Here is a 19,392-nt window from a genome sequence, read left to right as displayed (position 1 = left end):
AGAGTGAACAAAGACACATTCAGTATTTTCTTTTAAATACTTTGATGGAGATTAAATGCTTTTTCCATTGGGACGCAGGAGGGCAGGGGGGACTGTTTCATTAATGCAGTCTAAACATTGAGAAATGGCTTTTAAAGCTTGGTAAATAGATTTACAGAGGAGATAAAGAGGTGCAGATTAGTTTGAATGAGGGAGTCCAGTGAGGGCTGTCTTCAAAGACATGAGGGTGGATATAACCTCAGCTCCTGCACTAAAACATCTCTAATTGAGTCTATTCAGCGTTCACATTTCACATTTCTAATCACATTCGTCCATAATTCAACCTGGGATGAAAGGGAAACGTTTACTTTTTTTGGCAAAGGAAAACCGCATTAAAAAACATGAATGTTTTCAACCAGTAACAGAGATGGTCATGGTTTCGCAAGCTATAATCAAAGTAATATTATAAACCACTGCATAGCTGAACCGAGATGAATTTCATTACAAGTGGCATCGTTTGCCTGCATGGCTTCAGTCTAGCAAGTCGTGCAGGTGATGCTTTTGCACTAAAACAGCAACACAATAAATCTGGCTGAGAAGAGGATTTACTTCAGCCATGAAATTGGAATGGTCTCATGAATAATACATTTAAAGAAAACCAAATACAATAACAAATAATTTGGCCAGCTTCCTCAAGGTCAGGATATCATGTGCTGTTTAATTGTGTCATCATACAAGGGAATTAAATGAAATTGAATGCATGCTGAAAAAGCCTTCCTTTAAAAACTTTAAAATTGAGTTTAAACTAAAATTCAACTAAAAGCTCTTAAGGAAAGATGACTTTGTGGTCTGAGGACAATTCATACTTTAACTTTACCTTCAGACATCTGCACTAGTAAACTCATGGGTGTATTGTATATGTATGTATCCTAAGATTTCTTATACAAGGAGTTTCTAATATTTATCAAACTGATACTGGTCCCATACAGGACAGAATTAACAACCTTTAAGCCACTACAACATCTCTCACCATGCGTTGAATTGCACGCAGGCACTGCTGCAAAAGCTTTAGCTTTATGAATGTAAAGATATTTGTCAATCCAATAAAGCCCTCCAAACTGAAAACATAACTGAATCATTCACTCAACCATTTCGTTCACTGTGTGTTGCTTGGAAACTTTCAACAGTTAATTATGCTGTGGCTTCGTTTGAAACTATTTTCACATGTGGAACAAAAACTGTCAATTTTAAATTTACTCAACATTAACTTCTTGTTTATTGAACTGTTGTATAAAACCCATTCAAACTGATTTTTCAGTATGCATGCTCCATAACTAATATAACTATATGTCTAATTTTAGAGTTTGTTATGAGTTCTGGGTTAGGGATCGTGATTAGAGTCGATATCTGGGTTGGAAGACAGCACAGTACAAAAATGGCATTTTCTCCTGAGCACTCATGATACGACTCACTGAGAGCCTCGCTCTTAATCAAAAACATAATAACTGCTAGATAGCAGCTGCTTTCCTCAACCTCCCTTTTGCACTTTTTCCCTCTTTCTCTCCTTCCCCTCTTCAGCCTCACCCTATCACCCGCGCACTCAAAAAGCTCCTCCACCATTTCTACTAATTTGCTCATCTGCCTCATGTTAAAGCCCCCAGCACTAGAGAAATGTGCTGAGGTAAAGGCCATGACATCAGAAGAATTACATAGGCTCACACAGCAGTGGTTTTAAGGTTGTTTGTGTATGTTTTTCTTTTTGTTGTTGTTGTTTAAAGGAACAAGAAAATAAACAAAGGCCATAATGGCAAACTTGTTGGAAAATAACATTATTTTGTGGTTGCAAGGTCTAGATGTTTGATTAGAGGGGCTGGCATGGATCACTCCCTTATGAAAATCAAAAAGCTGTTTTCAAGTGATGGTTAACATCAAACAGCTTTTTTATTTATGTAAAATGAGAAGTCTCAGAGAATGCATGAAATGATAAAAAGTGTACCTTGCAACATCAGTCACCTTGGATAAAAGCATCTGACAAATACATAAATGTGAATCAAATTATTTTAATAATAATTATGTATATTGTGACGACCCTGATTCTATTGGTGCAGATCGTGGGTTTGATTCTATTGGTTTTCCACATGCTAATTGCTAATTAGTTAGAGTATATGAGAGTGCTGTGCCTTATTTGGGACAGGCACTCTCGGGGGAAGCTATCCTCAGGAGTGGCTCTTTCTTATGTTTTCTTACACCTGTAGCATCAAGATTTTGTTATAGTTTTTTGTTATTTCTTTGTTTTCCCTTATCCCTAGACTTCTGTTTAATATTATTATTTTTGGTTGTGGTATATGTTTAATTTAATAAAACTTGTATTGATTCAAACGTTTCTGCCTATTCCCTCTTTTGTGTTGCGGCTTGAAACGAGCTGGTCGTAACAATATATATATATATATATATATATAATACCTGTCAAAAGTTTGCAAACTTGATTTTTTTTAAATATTTTTGAAAGAAGTATCTTATGCTCACCAAGGCTGCATTTATTTAATAATAAAAAAAAAACAGTAATATTGCAAAATATTATAAAACAATTATATTTTCATTATATTATTAAAAATTATAATATTATTAAAAACTGTTTTCAATTTCAACATACTTTAAAATATAATTTGTTCCAGTGACGGCAAAGCTTAATTTTCAGCATCATTATTCCAGTCTTCAGTGTCACATGATCCTTCAGAAATCATTATAATATGCTGATTTGCTGATTATTACTATCAATGTTGAAAAGAGTCTTTGCTGCTTAACATTATATACATACTCACAAATTTTATTTTTTTATAAATTATCCATTATAAATTGATAAAAAATAATACATTTTATATAATTTTACCATCAGTCCAATTTATTTATTTTAAAGAAAATAAATGGGGTCAATTATAAAGGTAAGAGGTAAATTATGCCAGCAGTATTGTCTGGAATTGATGTTATTCTTCTCCGTTGCACACTTGAACACTTAAACCTTAGAGACGTTTATACTTTTAGAGAAACAGCACAAAATAAGTTCTCAATCAGTTGTTGCATTAATTACCCAGAGGAATACTCTCATCTTTAAGCCTGCACTACCAAAGAAAGTGTGCGCTTGCAGCATATGTGCCATGCAGCTTGTAAACACCGTTTGGCAGCTCAAAGCCGCACCGCACATGCTGTGAAACGGCACATATGCCACAAAAAAAAACACTAGTGTGATAAATAACGAACCAGAACTGTGATACTGCAAGCCTAAAAGACCACGAACGCAAAAGCTGATGCTGCCAGATGATGCTTGCAAATACTGACAAAGGAATGTATTTCTTTCCAGGCAGTTCAGGTTAAATCCCACTGCGCGATCTTTTCCGTTCTTTACGATTGCTGCTCGTCACATCTTGGGTAAAAGCCAAGGGAGACTATGCAACATCAATGATCTTAGGACATGATTTACAATGCTGACTGTCCTTAGACGGCAAAATCATGGCCAAAATTGTATCGTGTTCTAGGCTCAGAGAAGACACCTTCAGACTAATTGGAAAGGGTTTGAAATTGGAAATTGGACATGCAGACAACAGCACGCAAAGGTGAGTGTAAAATCTTTGCAGCAGGGGAGATACAGTGGGCAAATCTCATCAGGGTCACAACATCAAGAGGGGATTGTGAGTAAACTGCAGGGAACAGAGCCACTTGACTGGGTTACACGAGAGCCGCCTCCTCCGCCTGCCAAAGCTCAGCTGAAGACTGAAGCTCGCTCTGATGGACGTTAATTGTGCCTTTACATAACCCGGTTATGTATACAAACACAAAATCGAGACACTGTTAACAAGACAGTGCTGTCGTATCGCTTCCAATTTGTGATCAGTTTTTGTCACCTCATTTCTACTGAGGTGAGGCTGTTCAATAAAGCACATCTGCACACAGCGAAATTAAGTGTTTGTTTGACATGGTATTATGTGTAAATGTGCTCTCTGAAATGTTAGGAATAAAGATCAAATTATGAAGACAGTCATCATCTTATTCCTTTTTGATCATGTTGTTGTATTCCATGAATGTACCACCAACAACTCAATGGCATCAATGGCATGCATAAATAAAAAAACATAATTAAGAATGATAATTTGTTTTTGTTAACACCCTCTTTTGAACCACAACAATGGCAATTTTTTACTGTACTGTTGAATGATGAATAAAAAGTTAGATTCTTCAATCATTTTTTCTACTATTTATTAAATATATAATGCTTTCTTCTTGGTTGAAAAATATGTAATAAAGTACTTTTTTAATTATAAAGAGTAATACAACACATCCAAAAATAAATCAATAATTTACAATAGCGCTTTGCAGGAGCAATATCACAGTGGACCCCAAAATAAAAAAATGCCTTTGTTTACTTGAGTCATACTATATGTGGAGAAAAAAAATTCCACTCAAACTTCCTTGTTATTTGTACTGTACATGCATAAGACTTTCATTTTTTTAAATGAAAATGGAAATTTTCTTTCTTATCTTTTCCCATTAAATCCTCCTGTAATAAAAAAACATGCTATTATAATCCGCTCCCAAAAGCAACACTGTTTGATAATGAATTAAATGACAAAGATATTTATTTCTTTAATTTTATTAAAGCTGCAGTCCGGCGTTTTTCCTCTTTGTCGCCATCTCTGTTCGAAATCTGCAATTGCAGTCATTTGCGGAATTATCAACTTTATGTGAGTTGTACTTCAACACCTTCGACACAGCACAGCGCGGATGAACACAATGTTTGAGGAGACTGTGAGGCTGTCAGTCGCCGCGCCGGTGTGGAGACTGTCATTCAGAATCACAGATTATTCTTTTTGGAAGTATGACCAACATAAGAATTTTCACCGGAAAATGTCATCTGAACAAGTAAGAAACATCCACCTTTGTTCTGGTTCTGACATTACAGTAAATCGCGCTGATTAAATCTAACAAACGCTTATAAGTTATCATATCACGCAAAAACGCGCAAATTATACTTTGTTCTCAAATTGTTAATGTTAACAACGTAAGCAAGCATTGCGTGACTACATGTAATGTCCTTCCGATATTATCCTTGTTTTCGCATGGGTCCGGTTGTAGTCTCTTTTTTTCTGTAGCCACTCCGAACGAAGTCTTTTGCATTTTACAACGGGTGAATCTGTTGTCACTGGTGATTGTCGTTTGAACCTTTCTGGATTCGCCATCAAATTGATAAGTTTAATTACATCAAGTGCTGTGAGAAAAGGCTATAAATCTCCACCTCCAGCATCCTCACTCGCAATATAGCCTACTAGCCGAGACTCCTTCTTTATGTGTACAGATGTGACGTAATGACGCAAAGACATGCTCGAATCTCCCACGGAAATCCACCAGTACCACTGGAATTAAAAACATTATTACAAGCTTACCGTTTTGAATCAAGTTAAGGCAAGCAGATAGTTTTGAACACTGGCTGGTTATGTATTTTCTCAAATATGTATTTTGGATCATTTTTAACCCAAAAAAGCTACGGACTGCAGCTTTAAAGCAGATGTTTTAGAAGAACTATCTATCTACTACAACCAAACTCATCTAGTTAAAACATCTATAGTTGAACTATGATGACATAGTTTTATCTCATTTTAAACCTATAGCCCTTGGTTAATGAATCCAATCTATACTGTAAACTAGTCTCACATCTTATAAAATCATTGCATCAATATAACAATGAAAAAATAGAGACCTGAATTGCCAGTAAACACACAAAAGCCAGACTGCAGTAATACAGACGGTCATGAAAGGCTGTCACTCTCTCTTTCTCTCACAGGACCACAGGGTAGCAGTGAGTCTGTCACTGCCTCTCGTGCAAGGCTATTTTTAGTACCGTGCTCAACCTAATCATTGTGCAAGTTCGCTAGAACACAATTATTACTAAGGAAACTTGAATCTGCCCTTGAACTGTTCCGTTAATAATGAGGTATCAGGTCCCTAAGCGTTTTATTAGAAAAATGGGACTGAGACATTTCGTTTTTCTCATTTCAGCAAGGGAAACAATTTTTGCAGATATCAGGCAGGTTTAAGGTTTCTACTTGTTGATACACATGTTCTAGAAGGCCCAGAATCTTTTGACTGACACACCCAAGATAAACCTGCCATCACTTGCCAATGCCACAGTTTCACAACTTCCAATGAAGAGAACATGCACACCATGGCAAAAATCTAACCTTTCACTGAAGGGGGGTGGGGGGTGGGGGTAGGGGGATCACATTATGAAATACATGCTTTTCTCCAAAACATGTTGGTCATAATCGTTGTCACCCGCCAAGATAACAGCTTTGTAGTAGTTGCATCAGCGCTCTGAGACTGTGGCGCAACCCGGATATGTTCAGCCCAGGAGTGCCTTTAGGAATAGTAACGCAACGCACCGTGGCCTCGATGGATGCATCGACCTCAGGCTGGGGAGCAGTGTGCTTGGGCATGCCTGCCTCAGGTCTGTGGTCAGAGTCACAGAGAGAGTGGCACATAAACCGTTTGGAATTAAAGGCCGTGTCCTTAGCCCTGGAAGCTTTTCAGTCGAGGTTGGAGCAGCAGCATGTACTGATTCGAACCGGCAACATGTCTGTGGTTTCGTACATAAATCGCCAGGGCGGCGTGCGCTCCAGAGCTCTTTTCAAACAGGCAGCGAATCTCCTGTTCTGTGCGGATCGACACTTTCTCTCCATCAGAGCGGTACATATCCCCTTTCGAGGAACGGGATTCCTCAAGGAGAGTGGAGGCTTCACCCCGGATCGATGCGAATGATTTGGGATCAATTCGGGAGGGCGGACGTGGATCTGTTTGCCACAAGCGAGAACACACAATGTCAGACATTCTTCTCGCTATCTCCACTGACTGGAGATGTGATCCTCAGTGATCCTCGTGTCCCCGAACTGGCCGAACCAGCCCTGGTTTGCGGACCTGAGAGAGATAGCAAATCCCCCTCAGGAAGGACCTGCTGTATCAGGCGAACACCATGATATGGCACCCCAGCCCCGAGCTGTGGAACCTTCATGTGTGGCCGCTTCAGGGATCTTAAATGAGCGATACACTCTGCATTCAAGAGTGTTGGGCACACTCGTAGAGGCGCGCTTGCCTTCTACTAGGCGCCTTTACGCTCTAAAATGAGGAGTTTTTGCAAAATGGTGCCAGGATATCGTTATCGACCCGGTGATCTGTTTTGTGCTTCCTACAGCACAGACTGGATAGCAGAGTTTGCCATCCACGCTGAAGGTGCATGTGGCTGCTATTGCTTCGTTTCGTTCCCCGGTTGACGGGCAATGGATCGGTAAGCACACTCTTGTGACCAGATTTCTCAGTGGAGCGAGGAGATTGTGTCCTTCACGGCCGCCATCTGTGCCACCGTGGGATCTAGCTCTAGTTTTGAGGACTCTCTCTGGATCAGTGCAGCCTTCGCTTTCATTGCGTTTGGATTTGCAAATTTGGATAGGGTCGGAGCTGATGTCTCATTGGTCTAGTTCCGCCTATCAGATGCGAGCATAGGAAGGAGATGCGAGCATAGGAAGTGGCGCGGCTATTGGCTGACTGTCTGTCTTTTCCGTGGGGCTGGTGTAGCTTGACCCTGTTTCTCAGGGCTTATCTTTACTACTCTCACGGCGGGATTTAATACAGTTCCCTGCAGCGTTGCTATGCAATGCAGAGTTACCTCTCTCGAAAGAGAACGTCTCTAGTTACTATCGTAACCTGGGTTCCCTGATAGGCGGGAACGAGACATTGCATTAGCCGCCGTGTTCACTGTTTGATCAGCTATGCAAGCATTCAGTCGTGATTCTGACGCAATTGTCGTGTCCGTGCATTTTATACTAATCGCGAGCCTGTCAGTATTTTCATACTTCACGAAAATTGGCCAGCTGTTCCAAGCTGGCCTTAGCCCATAAGATTTCAACAAAAGTGGAGAAGGGAGGAGTTCCCGCAGCGTTGCTATGCAATGTCTCGTTCCCGCCTCTCAGGGAACCGAGGTTTCGATAGTAACCGGAGATGTTTTCTTGAAACAAACAACATGTGGTGATAGGGGTTGTTTGATTGTTTTTTTTTATAGTTTTTTTTTTATAGACTTTCTGACCCCAAGACTCAACTAATCTCTGCAAATCTCCATCTGTGATCCTTGGAGAGTCTTTGCAACTTGAACTCTCCTCCTCATCATGCATTAAGACAATAGACACATCCTCTTCCAGGCAGATTCGTAACATCTTTAGTTGATTGGAACTTAACCTTTTCTCATGTAAGTTTATTCTGGCTGAGTTTTTCAAGGCAACCGTTATTTAGAACCGGTCACTTTATTGTTTATGTAATTTTTCCTTTTTTATTCCAAATATTCACAAATGTATTAGCTATCGCATGAAATATCTGATATTCCGATTGTCAAATATGTGCAAGTGGATGCGTTTTGTTGTTTAAACACCTTTATAACGATCGTATTAGTTGAGTTGTATGCGCGATGGGCGCCGCCATTTTAGTTTGTGCCACAGGTCAGAGAATCGGATTTGTTGGATTTACAAAACGTCAATTGATTCCCTTCTACCGAAATACATGAAAGTAAGTGGCTGCACAAGTAAGGGACCAGCCAAAACTGATCACACCGGTTTGATCGTACGCCCCAGGGACCAGCCAAGACTGATCACACTGGTGTGATTGTACACCCCCAGGGATCAGCCAAGACTGATCACACCGGTTTGATCGTACGCCCCAGGGACCAGCCAAGACTGATCACACCGGTGTGATCGTACACCCCCAGGGATCAGCCAAGACCGATCACACCGGTGTGATCATACACCCCCAGGGATCAGCCAAGACTGATCACACCGGTGTGATCGTACGCCCCAGGGACCAGCCAAGACTGATCACACCGGTGTGATCGTACACCCCCAGGGACCAGCCAAGACTGATCACACCGGTGTGATCGTACACCCCCAGGGACCAGCCAAGACTGATCACACCGGTGTGATCGTACACCCCCAGGGATCAGCCAAGACTGATCACACCGGTGTGATCGTACACCCCCAGGGACCAGCCAAGACTGATCACACCGGTGTGATCATAAACCCCCAGGGACCAGCCAAGACTGATCACACCGGTGTGATCGTACACCCCCAGGGATCAGCCAAGACTGATCACACCAGTTTGATCGTACGCCCCCAGGGACCAGCCAAGACTGATCACACCGGTGTGATCGTACGCCCCAGGGACCAGCCAAGACTGATCACACCGGTTTGATCGTACGCCCCCAGGGACCAGCCAAGACTGATCACACCGGTGTGAACGTACGCCCCCCAGGGACAATTAGCATTTTTAATTTTCTTAAAGCCACTTTCTATTTTGTGAAGCTCAACAATCTTTTGCTGCACATCAGAACTATATTCTTTGGTTTTACTCATTGTGATGGATGATTAAGGGGATTTGGCCTTAGTGTTTCCTCATTTGTATACTCCTGTGAAAGAAGTCATATAGAAAATATCATGTTCCTAGTCACCCTGGTGTGCTAAAAAAAGGAAATATTAATGGGAATATATTTAATATATATTTTACTCATAAAAAATTCTAGGGGTGCCAATAATTGTGGCCATTGATGTTTTGGAGGAAAAACATTTATCTAATAATGTGACCCCCCCTCCCCCCCTTCAAGTCTTTTACTTCAATGAAAGGTTCGATTTTTACGTGTTTTTTTTTTTCAAAAGGATAAACGATGCAGATTCATTTTTACAGCCATCTTTGATCATATTGGTAGTTGAATGGTAGTTGTTTGGGATGTCATGAGGTCTCGTGATATTAAAACGTGACGTGATTTCTCGTCAAGGTGAAAATTTTATTTTGAGTAGTTTGTGGCATTTACAGTGCTTGCATTACATTGTTCTGTCTATTACTGCATTTGATGATTCATACTCAGAAAGTAGAAACTAGTTATTCATTAAAAGATGATTAAAATTTTTCCAAATGTACCTGTCCTGCATAGTGCATAGTTTTGTATTTTGTGACTTTCAGTCGATTAAAAGACTACTTTTCCAGTCATATATTTCGTCATTGAAGATTTCTTAAAAATAGTGTTAAAATATTGTCTGTCTCGTCTCATTCTCGTGAACCCAATATCATGCATCGTCTTGTGAGCTAAGTGTATTTTAGTAATTGTAGCACAGTATAGTAAAGCATATAGTAGAATATAGTACAGCATGACAACCCTATATCAGTCCCTTGCAGATCTGAAGGAACCTTTTAAGAGCTGCATCTAAAAAATCTGAACAGTAAAGGAAATAAGAGAGATATAAACTAAATTTTTAATGAAATCGTATCCACTGATCTACAAGATGCTTGATGATCTATTATGCTTTTCACGGTTACATAAATTCACGAGTTTTCATCAAGTATAAACGTCCTTGATGTATTTAACGGGAATAACAGTCATTTCGCACTATACTGCGTGGGCGCAGCAAGTGCTGAATTATTGGGTGTGGATAAAAATAGAATTTCATTTTCTCAGTGACAAAAAACAAGCAAGAAACAAAATAAACGTGAAACCGCAGTACATGCTGTTTGCTGAGAGATAATACTAGATCATCTGAGTCTAGCGGTCTGAAAGCCACAGATATAGAAACTGCTATTGACTGAAATGCCAATACACAGATATAGTGTCACAATGCCTTCAATAAAAAAACCAGTATAAAAACAGTTCAACGGGAAACAAAACTAAACAAAACAGGAAAAACAAAACAAATGGAAGCAAAATGTTTCTCATTTGAATGTACATCACAGGACGCCACAGAAAAACTCAGACTGAGGTGCATGTTAATTGGTTTGGCAAAAACAAACCAACTTTGCAATTCAATCTTGGTGCTGTGAAGAACACAATCAGTATTCCCTGTTTTTATTCTCAACAAAAGTCAAGCCAAATTCATTTTTGAGAACAAACACAGAAATACTACTTGCTTATCTGCCACTAAAAGGTCACTTCCTGAGTGGCCACGATTATATATATACAATATCACTGGAGCACCCACTATGACCCCCATATGTACATATGAAACATGATGCAACAACACATTAAAGAAACATCTACCTGTTATATCTGAAAGTGTATTTCGAGACCAGAATTCCTAGTAGCGATGAGTTCTTAGATCTCTTTTTCCAGAAAGCCGCCTTTTTTTTCCAAGAAAGGCAACATAGATGGATTGTGCACACAATGAAATGAATTTTGTGCAGAGGGAAATCGAACCCTTTTGAAGCTTTGAGATCATGCAGAGCTAGACTTAAAGACAAACATGTCATGATGGTTTGACTCACTGAAACCGCCTTTGATGCATACTGGGGCTCTTTTGCTGAGGGAATATCACTGTGACTTTTAAATAACAGAATAAATGCTATTGCTAATAATTCATTTGGTGGTCTGTATCCTGGCTGATAGTAAAAGAGCATCAACTACAAAATATATAACGGTATGGTACACAATGTTGGAAAAGGTCCAACCTCCAAACGTTCTTCCCAACAAAGGTTTGAACAATCAAAGATGCCAAAATAAAGTACAAAGCTGTTTTAGGAGTTAATGTTGACTATGGACAGTGGGGCCTGGTCCATACGGATCACGGATCAACTGTGAACCGGGCGTCGGAACCATTGTATGTGGGTGGGACAAGACCCACCCACTTTTTAGGACCAATGATATTGGACCCACTCACTTTTACCGTCTCTAATTCAGCCCATATGTCAGGGTTCTGTCACTTCTGTCTGGTTTTAATCTTAGTTGGTGACAGAGCTCTGACATTCCCGGTTTGTCATGTTCTTGTGTTCTAGTCCTGTTTGTTGTGAGCAGTTGGCTTGTCATGTGTTTCTCTGTGCCATGTGCTCTCCTGTCTATTGTCTAGCCCCTCCCATCTTGTTATCTGATAGTTTAATTTGTTCCACCTGCCTTTCTCGTTACACTCTTTTGTTTGTTCCCTATTTAGTCTCCCTGTGTTTGTAGTCCTGTGCTGGTTTGTTATATTATGTTTCCTGTCTTAAGACCTGGGGGCTGTTCCATAAATGAAGCTTAGAAAAGCGGGGATTAAACTCCAAAACCGGACTTGAATGAGCCTAACAAATAAATTGGGGCTAAAGTGGTTCCATAAAAGGTAATTGAAGTTCACGCAATCTCACTATTTTGATCCAGGTTTATCTAGTCTAGATAATTGCGTGTGCACGCGTTTCTGAAGCAGCCCCAGAGATCGATCGTGGATCAAATCGATCCACCATCAAACAGCGTATATTTTGTGCTGTTTTATGTGTTTGTGACATGTTTTTTTCCCCCCTCAGTGCAAAAATTACATTTTACAGTTATATTCTCCATCTGTAAATGTTAGAAAGTCGTTCAAATGTATCCATTTTGCTGCTAATCTTCATATTGAACGAGCGCTGCTGCGCGCATGCGCCAAATAGGAGCGCAATAATTCTGACTAAAATATACATTTTGCTTGGAAAATTAATATGCGATATTTTATAACACTAGAAATATCTTCTAATTATAGTAATTTCTCTTTAGGATGTTGGATAAGTTGCAGTGAACTTCTAGCTCATTACACTCATATATTTTATACTTCTAATAAAAAAAAGAAATTGAACAGAAGTAGCCTAATTCAGGGAAGATTTTTTTTTAAGAAACTAAATATATAAAGATACAAAATATAGTTTTGGGTATAGGACCTATCTATGAAGATGATATATACTTATTTAGAATGCTGAGAATTACAGCTTTTAATGCAATAATTTTTTTGAGAAAGCAAGAATCCCCAGTTTTAAATGAGTGGTTAGATTTAGTTTCTAAAGTACATTATGGAGAGGATAACATTAAATTAAGAACAAATGTATACATTTTGAAAAGATATGTGCAACTCTAAAATAAAAGAATATTCCATAAAATAAAGGAATATATATTGGCCTACATTAACTACATTTTTATGTAACCTTCCCTTTTATTTCTAGTTATTTGTTATTTTATTTATTTACTTATTTAATATTTAATATTTAAATAATATTACTTAAATAACTATTAGGAATTATGTGTCATTCATTAAGAATTTGATATATGTGAATGTTATATTTTTATTAATATTTATTTATTGTTTTATTTATATGTATGTGTTGGTATTATCACAAAAGAAAAAAAAGTAGAAGGAGAAATAAGGAATATTTATTGGGGGAAAATATGATGTCTTTAAAGGAACTGTCCATTTGTATAATTGTGTTAAATGTGTTTGAAATTGAAAGACATAATAAAGTATATATATATATATATATATATATATATATAAAAGAGACAGTGTAGAGAAAGAATTCTCTGATAACCGAGGCATTCCTTAATTAAAATGTCTTTATTACAAAAATGACATGTCCTAAACGGACAACTTTAAAACGCCTTATATATGTGTCTATATTGTAGCCTTATTTAAGTTGATTTTCTGTATACTGTGTATTTATAAAGTCCAATAATGGTATTAGAGACTGTCAGTGGTAATATCATTGTGTTCTTGTCGGTCAGTGTTGAGGATCTGTGTAACAACTGAGGCTTAGCCTGACAGTTAGCCTGCCCTGGACCAGGCTAGTTTCCCAGCATAAGTTGCCAGGGTAACTGAGTTTGAACTTTTTTAAGTTTGATTTATGAAACCGAATCTACCAAAAATAAGCCTGACTAACCGAAATAAGCCTGGCTTATACTCTAATCTTGGTTTATGGAACAGCCCCCAGGTTATCTTGTTGCCTGCTTTTGTTTTGCTTATTATCTGGATTTATTTTTGTAGTTACCTAATAAACATTCTCATTCTCCGCACTTGTATCCTCGCTTCAATTTGGACCCAACCGTGACACCATATGTCTGTTCACTTTTCAGAGTGTCAAGTAAAAGGTCAGTAAAAGGCACCAGAATACAGGAAATCTACTCCAATAAATATTTTCTAGGGGAGGACCAACCAACTTTTTTTTTTTTGCTTCCTATGCTCATGGTTGCGTGATTTTTTTTTTTCCCCCAAACCACTTCAGCGGGAATCCCGCCCTGCAGCCGATTTCATTGGTTTAGGTTACAGTGAGGGGTAGGTTTAGGGATCAGTGTTTGGTGTAGGCAATCAGTACAGTGATTGACATGACCAATGAAAACTTTAGAATCGGCTGCAGGGCGGGATTTCCACTGAAGTGGTTTGGGGGGAAAAATCACGCCTCATGGTTGCACCACAAATAATTAATGAACACACTTATCATCATGATTGCTATCTTACCAAAGATGGAGAAAAATCCTACTCCAGTAAGTAAACGAGTCCCTGTCCCCCAAAATGCCAAAAATGTTGGTACCCAAATTTTTACCAATGCATGCACACCAGTTATGTACACTCCTGTTTATAAGTGAGTCTGATCAATATGAGAAACTAAAGTAAATATCTCTAAAGGTCTCTGCACTGTGTAGCTGTCATGACATTCAGCATGTTTTCTCTCCGCTGTGAATGAGAATAAGCCATCGACAGAACCGAATCACTGTTTCTTAGATTAAGATTACAGTGTATACATTGTGGCATGTTTTTTTTTTGTGGTATATGTTACCATTTTTGTTTGTTTTTACATTTGGATGCTAACTGGTGACTAATTTGTGATCTTTGATCTACAGTATAGTACATAACATATTAACTGATTGATCTGTTAATGAGTTTTGACTTTGGAAAAATATATTAAAAATATTCATATAAAAATCTTGAAGAAAAATTTTTTTATTCTTAAAGGTTTAGTTTACCCAAAAATGAAAATTATGTCATTAATGACTCACCCTCATGTCGTTCCAAGCCCGTAAGACCTCCGTTCATCTTCGGAACATAGTTTAAGATATTTTAGATTTAGTCCAAGAGTTTTCTGTCCCTCCATTGAAAATGTATGTACGGTATACTGTCCTTGTCCAGAAAGGAAATAGAATCATCATCAAAGTAGTCCATGTGACATCAGTGGGTTAGTTCGAATTTTTTGAAGCATCGAAAATACATTATGGTCCAAAAATAACAAAAACTACGACTTTATTCAGCATTGTATTGTCTTCCGGTTCTGTTGTCAATCCGCGTTCAGTGACGCTGCTGACGTGTATCTGGTGCGCCCAAGCTTCGTTTACAGTCTGAGGGAGACGCACGCTGTAAACAAAACAATCTTCGCAAACATGTCTAAGGATTTCGACACAGAGGAAGACTTGCATTTTTTGCCCAGCCATATTTATTTGAACCGAATACACGGACGCACCAGATACACGTCAGCAGCGTCTTACTTCATCAGCGTCACTGCGGACTCGTGAACGCGGATTGACAACAGAACCGGAAGACAATACAATGCTGAATTAATTTGTAGTTTTTGTTATTTTTGGACCAAAATGTATTTTCGATGCTTCAAAAAATTCTAACTAACCCACTGATGTCACACGGACTACTTTGATGTCTCTATTTCCTTTCTGGACAAGGACAGTATACCGTACATACATCTTCAATGGAGGGACAGAAAGCTCTCGGACTAAATCTAAAATATCTTAAACTGTGTTCCGAAGATGAACGGAGGTCTTACGGGCTTGGAACGACATGAGGGTGAGTCATTAATGACATAATTTTCATTTTTTGGTGAACTAACCCATTAAGGCATCCATGAAGAATCCTTGCTATTTATGAAGCCAACCAAATAGTGCCAAGTGTTTGCTGATTGGCTACCAGTTCTGACAAATGTAAAGGAACTAATTTTGCTCCAGTGAGGAATTTCTGCTTGTTCAAATACAGTGAGCACTTTGATGCAATGGCATTGGCAATAAGATGTAGTCGACTTTCCCACCAGCCGTCACACTGCCAACAACACTGATTCAGTAACTAGAATCTTGAAACGTGGTGATAAATTTTGTAACCAAACCAAAGGAGTCTGTAAAATAACATCCAAAACCAAATATACCTTGACTACCTATATGACAGAGAGAGAACTTCTTGGCTGATTTAGAAACATGCCTGAGGAGTAATAAAATGCCTATGGCAGCTTTAGCAGTCTAGTCGTTACCGCTATCCAACTTAAAATGGAAACTCTTCTACTTAAATGAAATACAACATGGATGACAGGCTGTCACATCAATATCCCAGAGAGATTCATAGAGCTTCAAATTCAAAAAACAGATGACACATGCTATGAGCTTCACATCATGCTATGAGCTTATGATCATTAGCTACAAAACATATTGACAGGATAACTCGAGGCTAAGAACTGACGTTCTCTCCACTGGTTTCCTGATCCCTAGATACTGATCAATGATCTACATAATCTTGTTTAAAAAAAATTGCTTCTTTTTATTTTCCCTTGTAAAAGTGATTTTGAATAAAAGCAGAAGTGTGTCATTTTGGACCACCAGCTTCACAATTTTTTTTTTGCAATTTTGTTTTTAAACAGGTTTTCTTGAACACTCCCCTCAACTGCCATTGGTCATAAAACAGATAGTCCCGCCCCAAACATCACACCATTTGTTGATGATACTTATAGTTGTCTCTGCATATTAAAAGTATAGTTCTACCAAAAATAAAAAACTCTGCCATGATTTACTCGCCCTCAAGTCATTCCAATCCAAACCTGTGTACGCCTTACGTTCTTCTGATGAACACAAAAGAATATATTTTTTTCAAAAAATCTTCTTTTATGTTTTCACAGAAGTCATCATAGAAGTCATACAATTTTGGAACAACATGAGGGAGAGTAAATGACAACATTTTTCATTTTTGGGTGATCTTCATCTATCTCTTTAAGCTAGGCTGCTTTGGGGGAAAAATTAGTATTTAAAAAGAATACAATCGTTAGATTCCTCAAAACAAATCTCTGCTTGCATATACCTCAGCAGCCAATGTGAATCACATAATCAATAAATTTATAGAAATGCAAAGCACCACATTACCTGACATTTAGAATAATTTAGAATCATAAAATGCAAAGGGTAAGTTTTCTTCCAGATCAATAATTGCTCTGACATGCTGGACTCAATGTGCTGCCATTGGATGTGTATGTTGAGAAGTTCAGTGCAACAGTGTTTTTATTAAATGACCCTGATTACAGCATATTGGAGTAGGAAAAAGGCTGACCAATGGATCATCACTCTCATCACTCAGCTGGGCTGAGTGAGATTAATCAAATGTACAGTTATATTCTACCAACGTCTGGAAGAAACAAACATTCAGATGAGATTTATAGATAGAATTATTAACCACACCATATTGTCAAGAAACCTGAAGAAAAAAATTGTGATAAAACAAACAAACACATTTTTTTTTTTTAAATGTCTGGAGACACATTTCCTTGTAAGCCTATTTTTGTTCATTACACTATTTTACTATTTTACGACACTATTCATAAAAACCCAAATATATTATTTGCTAGATCTACTGGGGATCCATAAAGTTACTGTAGGGGTCTGTAAACTGAAATACAAAACAAAGAAACTTTAAACTTGATGTTTGTTAAAGCATAGACCCCGCCCTGAGTGAGCTGTACACAGTCCGCCATGTTTATCTCCTCGCCAGAGCATTTAACAGCATCATTCAAGTAAGAAATGTATTCAGCTACTAAAGTTGTTCAATTAAGAGCAGTGAGTGATTTTCTGTTTTTCTTTTGTTGTTTGAATCATATTAACAGCATATAGCACTAGGTAGGTAGGTACACACGCTGCTTTTACTTTAATACACAGATCTCATATACACATGGGATTTCTTTACTTGCTGTTTACGTTCACAGACCTAACCGACTGTGTTTATGAGTTCTTCGTGTGTTTTTGACATAACCTTCAGTGTATTTGAAAGTTTAAGCGCAATAAGATGTGAAAGAGAACTTAGTTTAATACTCTAGAACGCACCGTATGCTTCGGATGTGTGCGTTTATAAAACCATATATCAGAAATTTAGACTTATATGGCTTTAAAATGCATGCAGATAAAAAACTTTCATGAAGATGGAGAACTGCAATGTCACGTGAGCGTGCCGGTCGTGACCGCAATAGATATGATAATCAAAACCAAACAGATGTTTTAGTTTTTGGCAGAGTATCCGTACAGGCTCCGTCCTCTTCTGGAAAGTGGGGTGGGAGCAGCACCTCATTTGCATTTAAAGATACATGCACAAAAACAGCATGTTTTTCCTTCCACTCAAAAATGAATTCACAGACACATTCTGGGAACACCTGAGACTTATATTACATCTTGTAAAAAGGGGCATAAAGCGTAACAGGTCTACTGATAAATCAGTGTGTCTCTTTAGGCCCCAACATAATATAACACCTCTGTGCCTTTAACATGAAACAGTGTTGTTCACAGGTAAATAACTTTTGCTTGAATGAAATGTTCATTTCAAAGCTATTCATTTTCAAGTCAGAAAACCCCCCCAGCATTTTCAGCTTAACTTAATTCTTTATCAATATAATGATAACTCTATTATTGTTAATAATAATAATAATAATACAATAATAATAATAATAATAATAATATGTAAATGAATGTTATTTAATAATTTATGGTGTTATTATTAAGTAAAAGAGCAACCAAAACCTAATTAGAACAGTGATATTAGTAGGCTTATATCAGTCATGAAAATATAAATCGGTTTCTAAAAGTTATTATTCAGTGTTACCAATACAACCTAGAATCTATATCGTATTAGGGCTCCCTGGATTGCCTGAAAGTCTGGGTAAGGGTCCCTGGCTTAGATATGGATGGCAACTCCTGCCCTAGATCCTAAAAACATTCTACATTTCAGAAAAAGGCAAATTTGTTGAGAGAACATGCCAAGATGAAAATAAGAAAAAGCCAACGTTTGGACTGGTTCTCAAAACCATAAGCAGTGAAATGAGCCCATGACGCCCAAAAAACGCTGTCTAGGTAGGCAGCAGCTCACTAGATTTTGAGACACAGCCCTAGATCATCTCACACATTCCAACAGATTGACGCGGAAAGTGAAGAGAGCAAACTGACTGTCCACTCTTTCTGCTGTAATACCGCAGCTGCACGTCAATCCCGGAGATGTCACATCACATACATGCATCACACAGACATCTCTCACCTTTCCCTCTGGTCTCCTTAGCCATCCTGCGTCTTTGCAGTTAGTTTGGACAGTACGCACGTCTCTTCCCTCTGTCCTTGTCTGCGCGCGGAACAAGCGATTTAAAGTCTATGCGCGTTTCATGTTTTAAGATGCAGTGGAAATGACATGTGAAGGTGAGAGTATCCATTAACGCTGAGAGAAATCCTTGTGTTGAAGTAAGCGCGGACTTGGGGCTGTTTGCATGTGTGCAGACTTTGCTGTTGTCCTCCTCTCCTCCTGTTGAGCTCGAGGTGTGATGTTCGACTGCCTCCGGTGGCTCTGCGCG

General features: G+C 38.4%; 1 protein-coding gene across 2 annotated transcripts in view; it reads right to left on the bottom strand.

Moving 5' to 3' along the window:
- Positions 1-19,334, bottom strand: part of pitpnm3 (PITPNM family member 3) — a 100,988-nt gene extending 81,654 nt beyond the window's left edge. For both annotated transcript variants that reach the window (XM_056271070.1, XM_056271071.1), the window contains exon 1: positions 19,086-19,334. In XM_056271070.1, the coding sequence (XP_056127045.1) occupies positions 19,086-19,110 (25 nt within the window). In that variant the 5' untranslated portion in view covers positions 19,111-19,334. The remainder of the gene's footprint in view (positions 1-19,085) is intronic.
- Between the last annotated feature and the right edge of the window lie 58 nt (positions 19,335-19,392).

Source organism: Rhinichthys klamathensis, unplaced genomic scaffold (assembly GCF_029890125.1).
Source record: "Rhinichthys klamathensis goyatoka isolate OS25496 unplaced genomic scaffold, OSU_Roscu_1.1 h1tg000311l_1, whole genome shotgun sequence".
Classification (NCBI taxonomy): Eukaryota; Metazoa; Chordata; class Actinopteri; order Cypriniformes; family Leuciscidae; genus Rhinichthys; species Rhinichthys klamathensis.
Note: the sequence above shows the minus strand (reverse complement) of the source record. Positions and strands in the feature narration are given on the sequence as shown.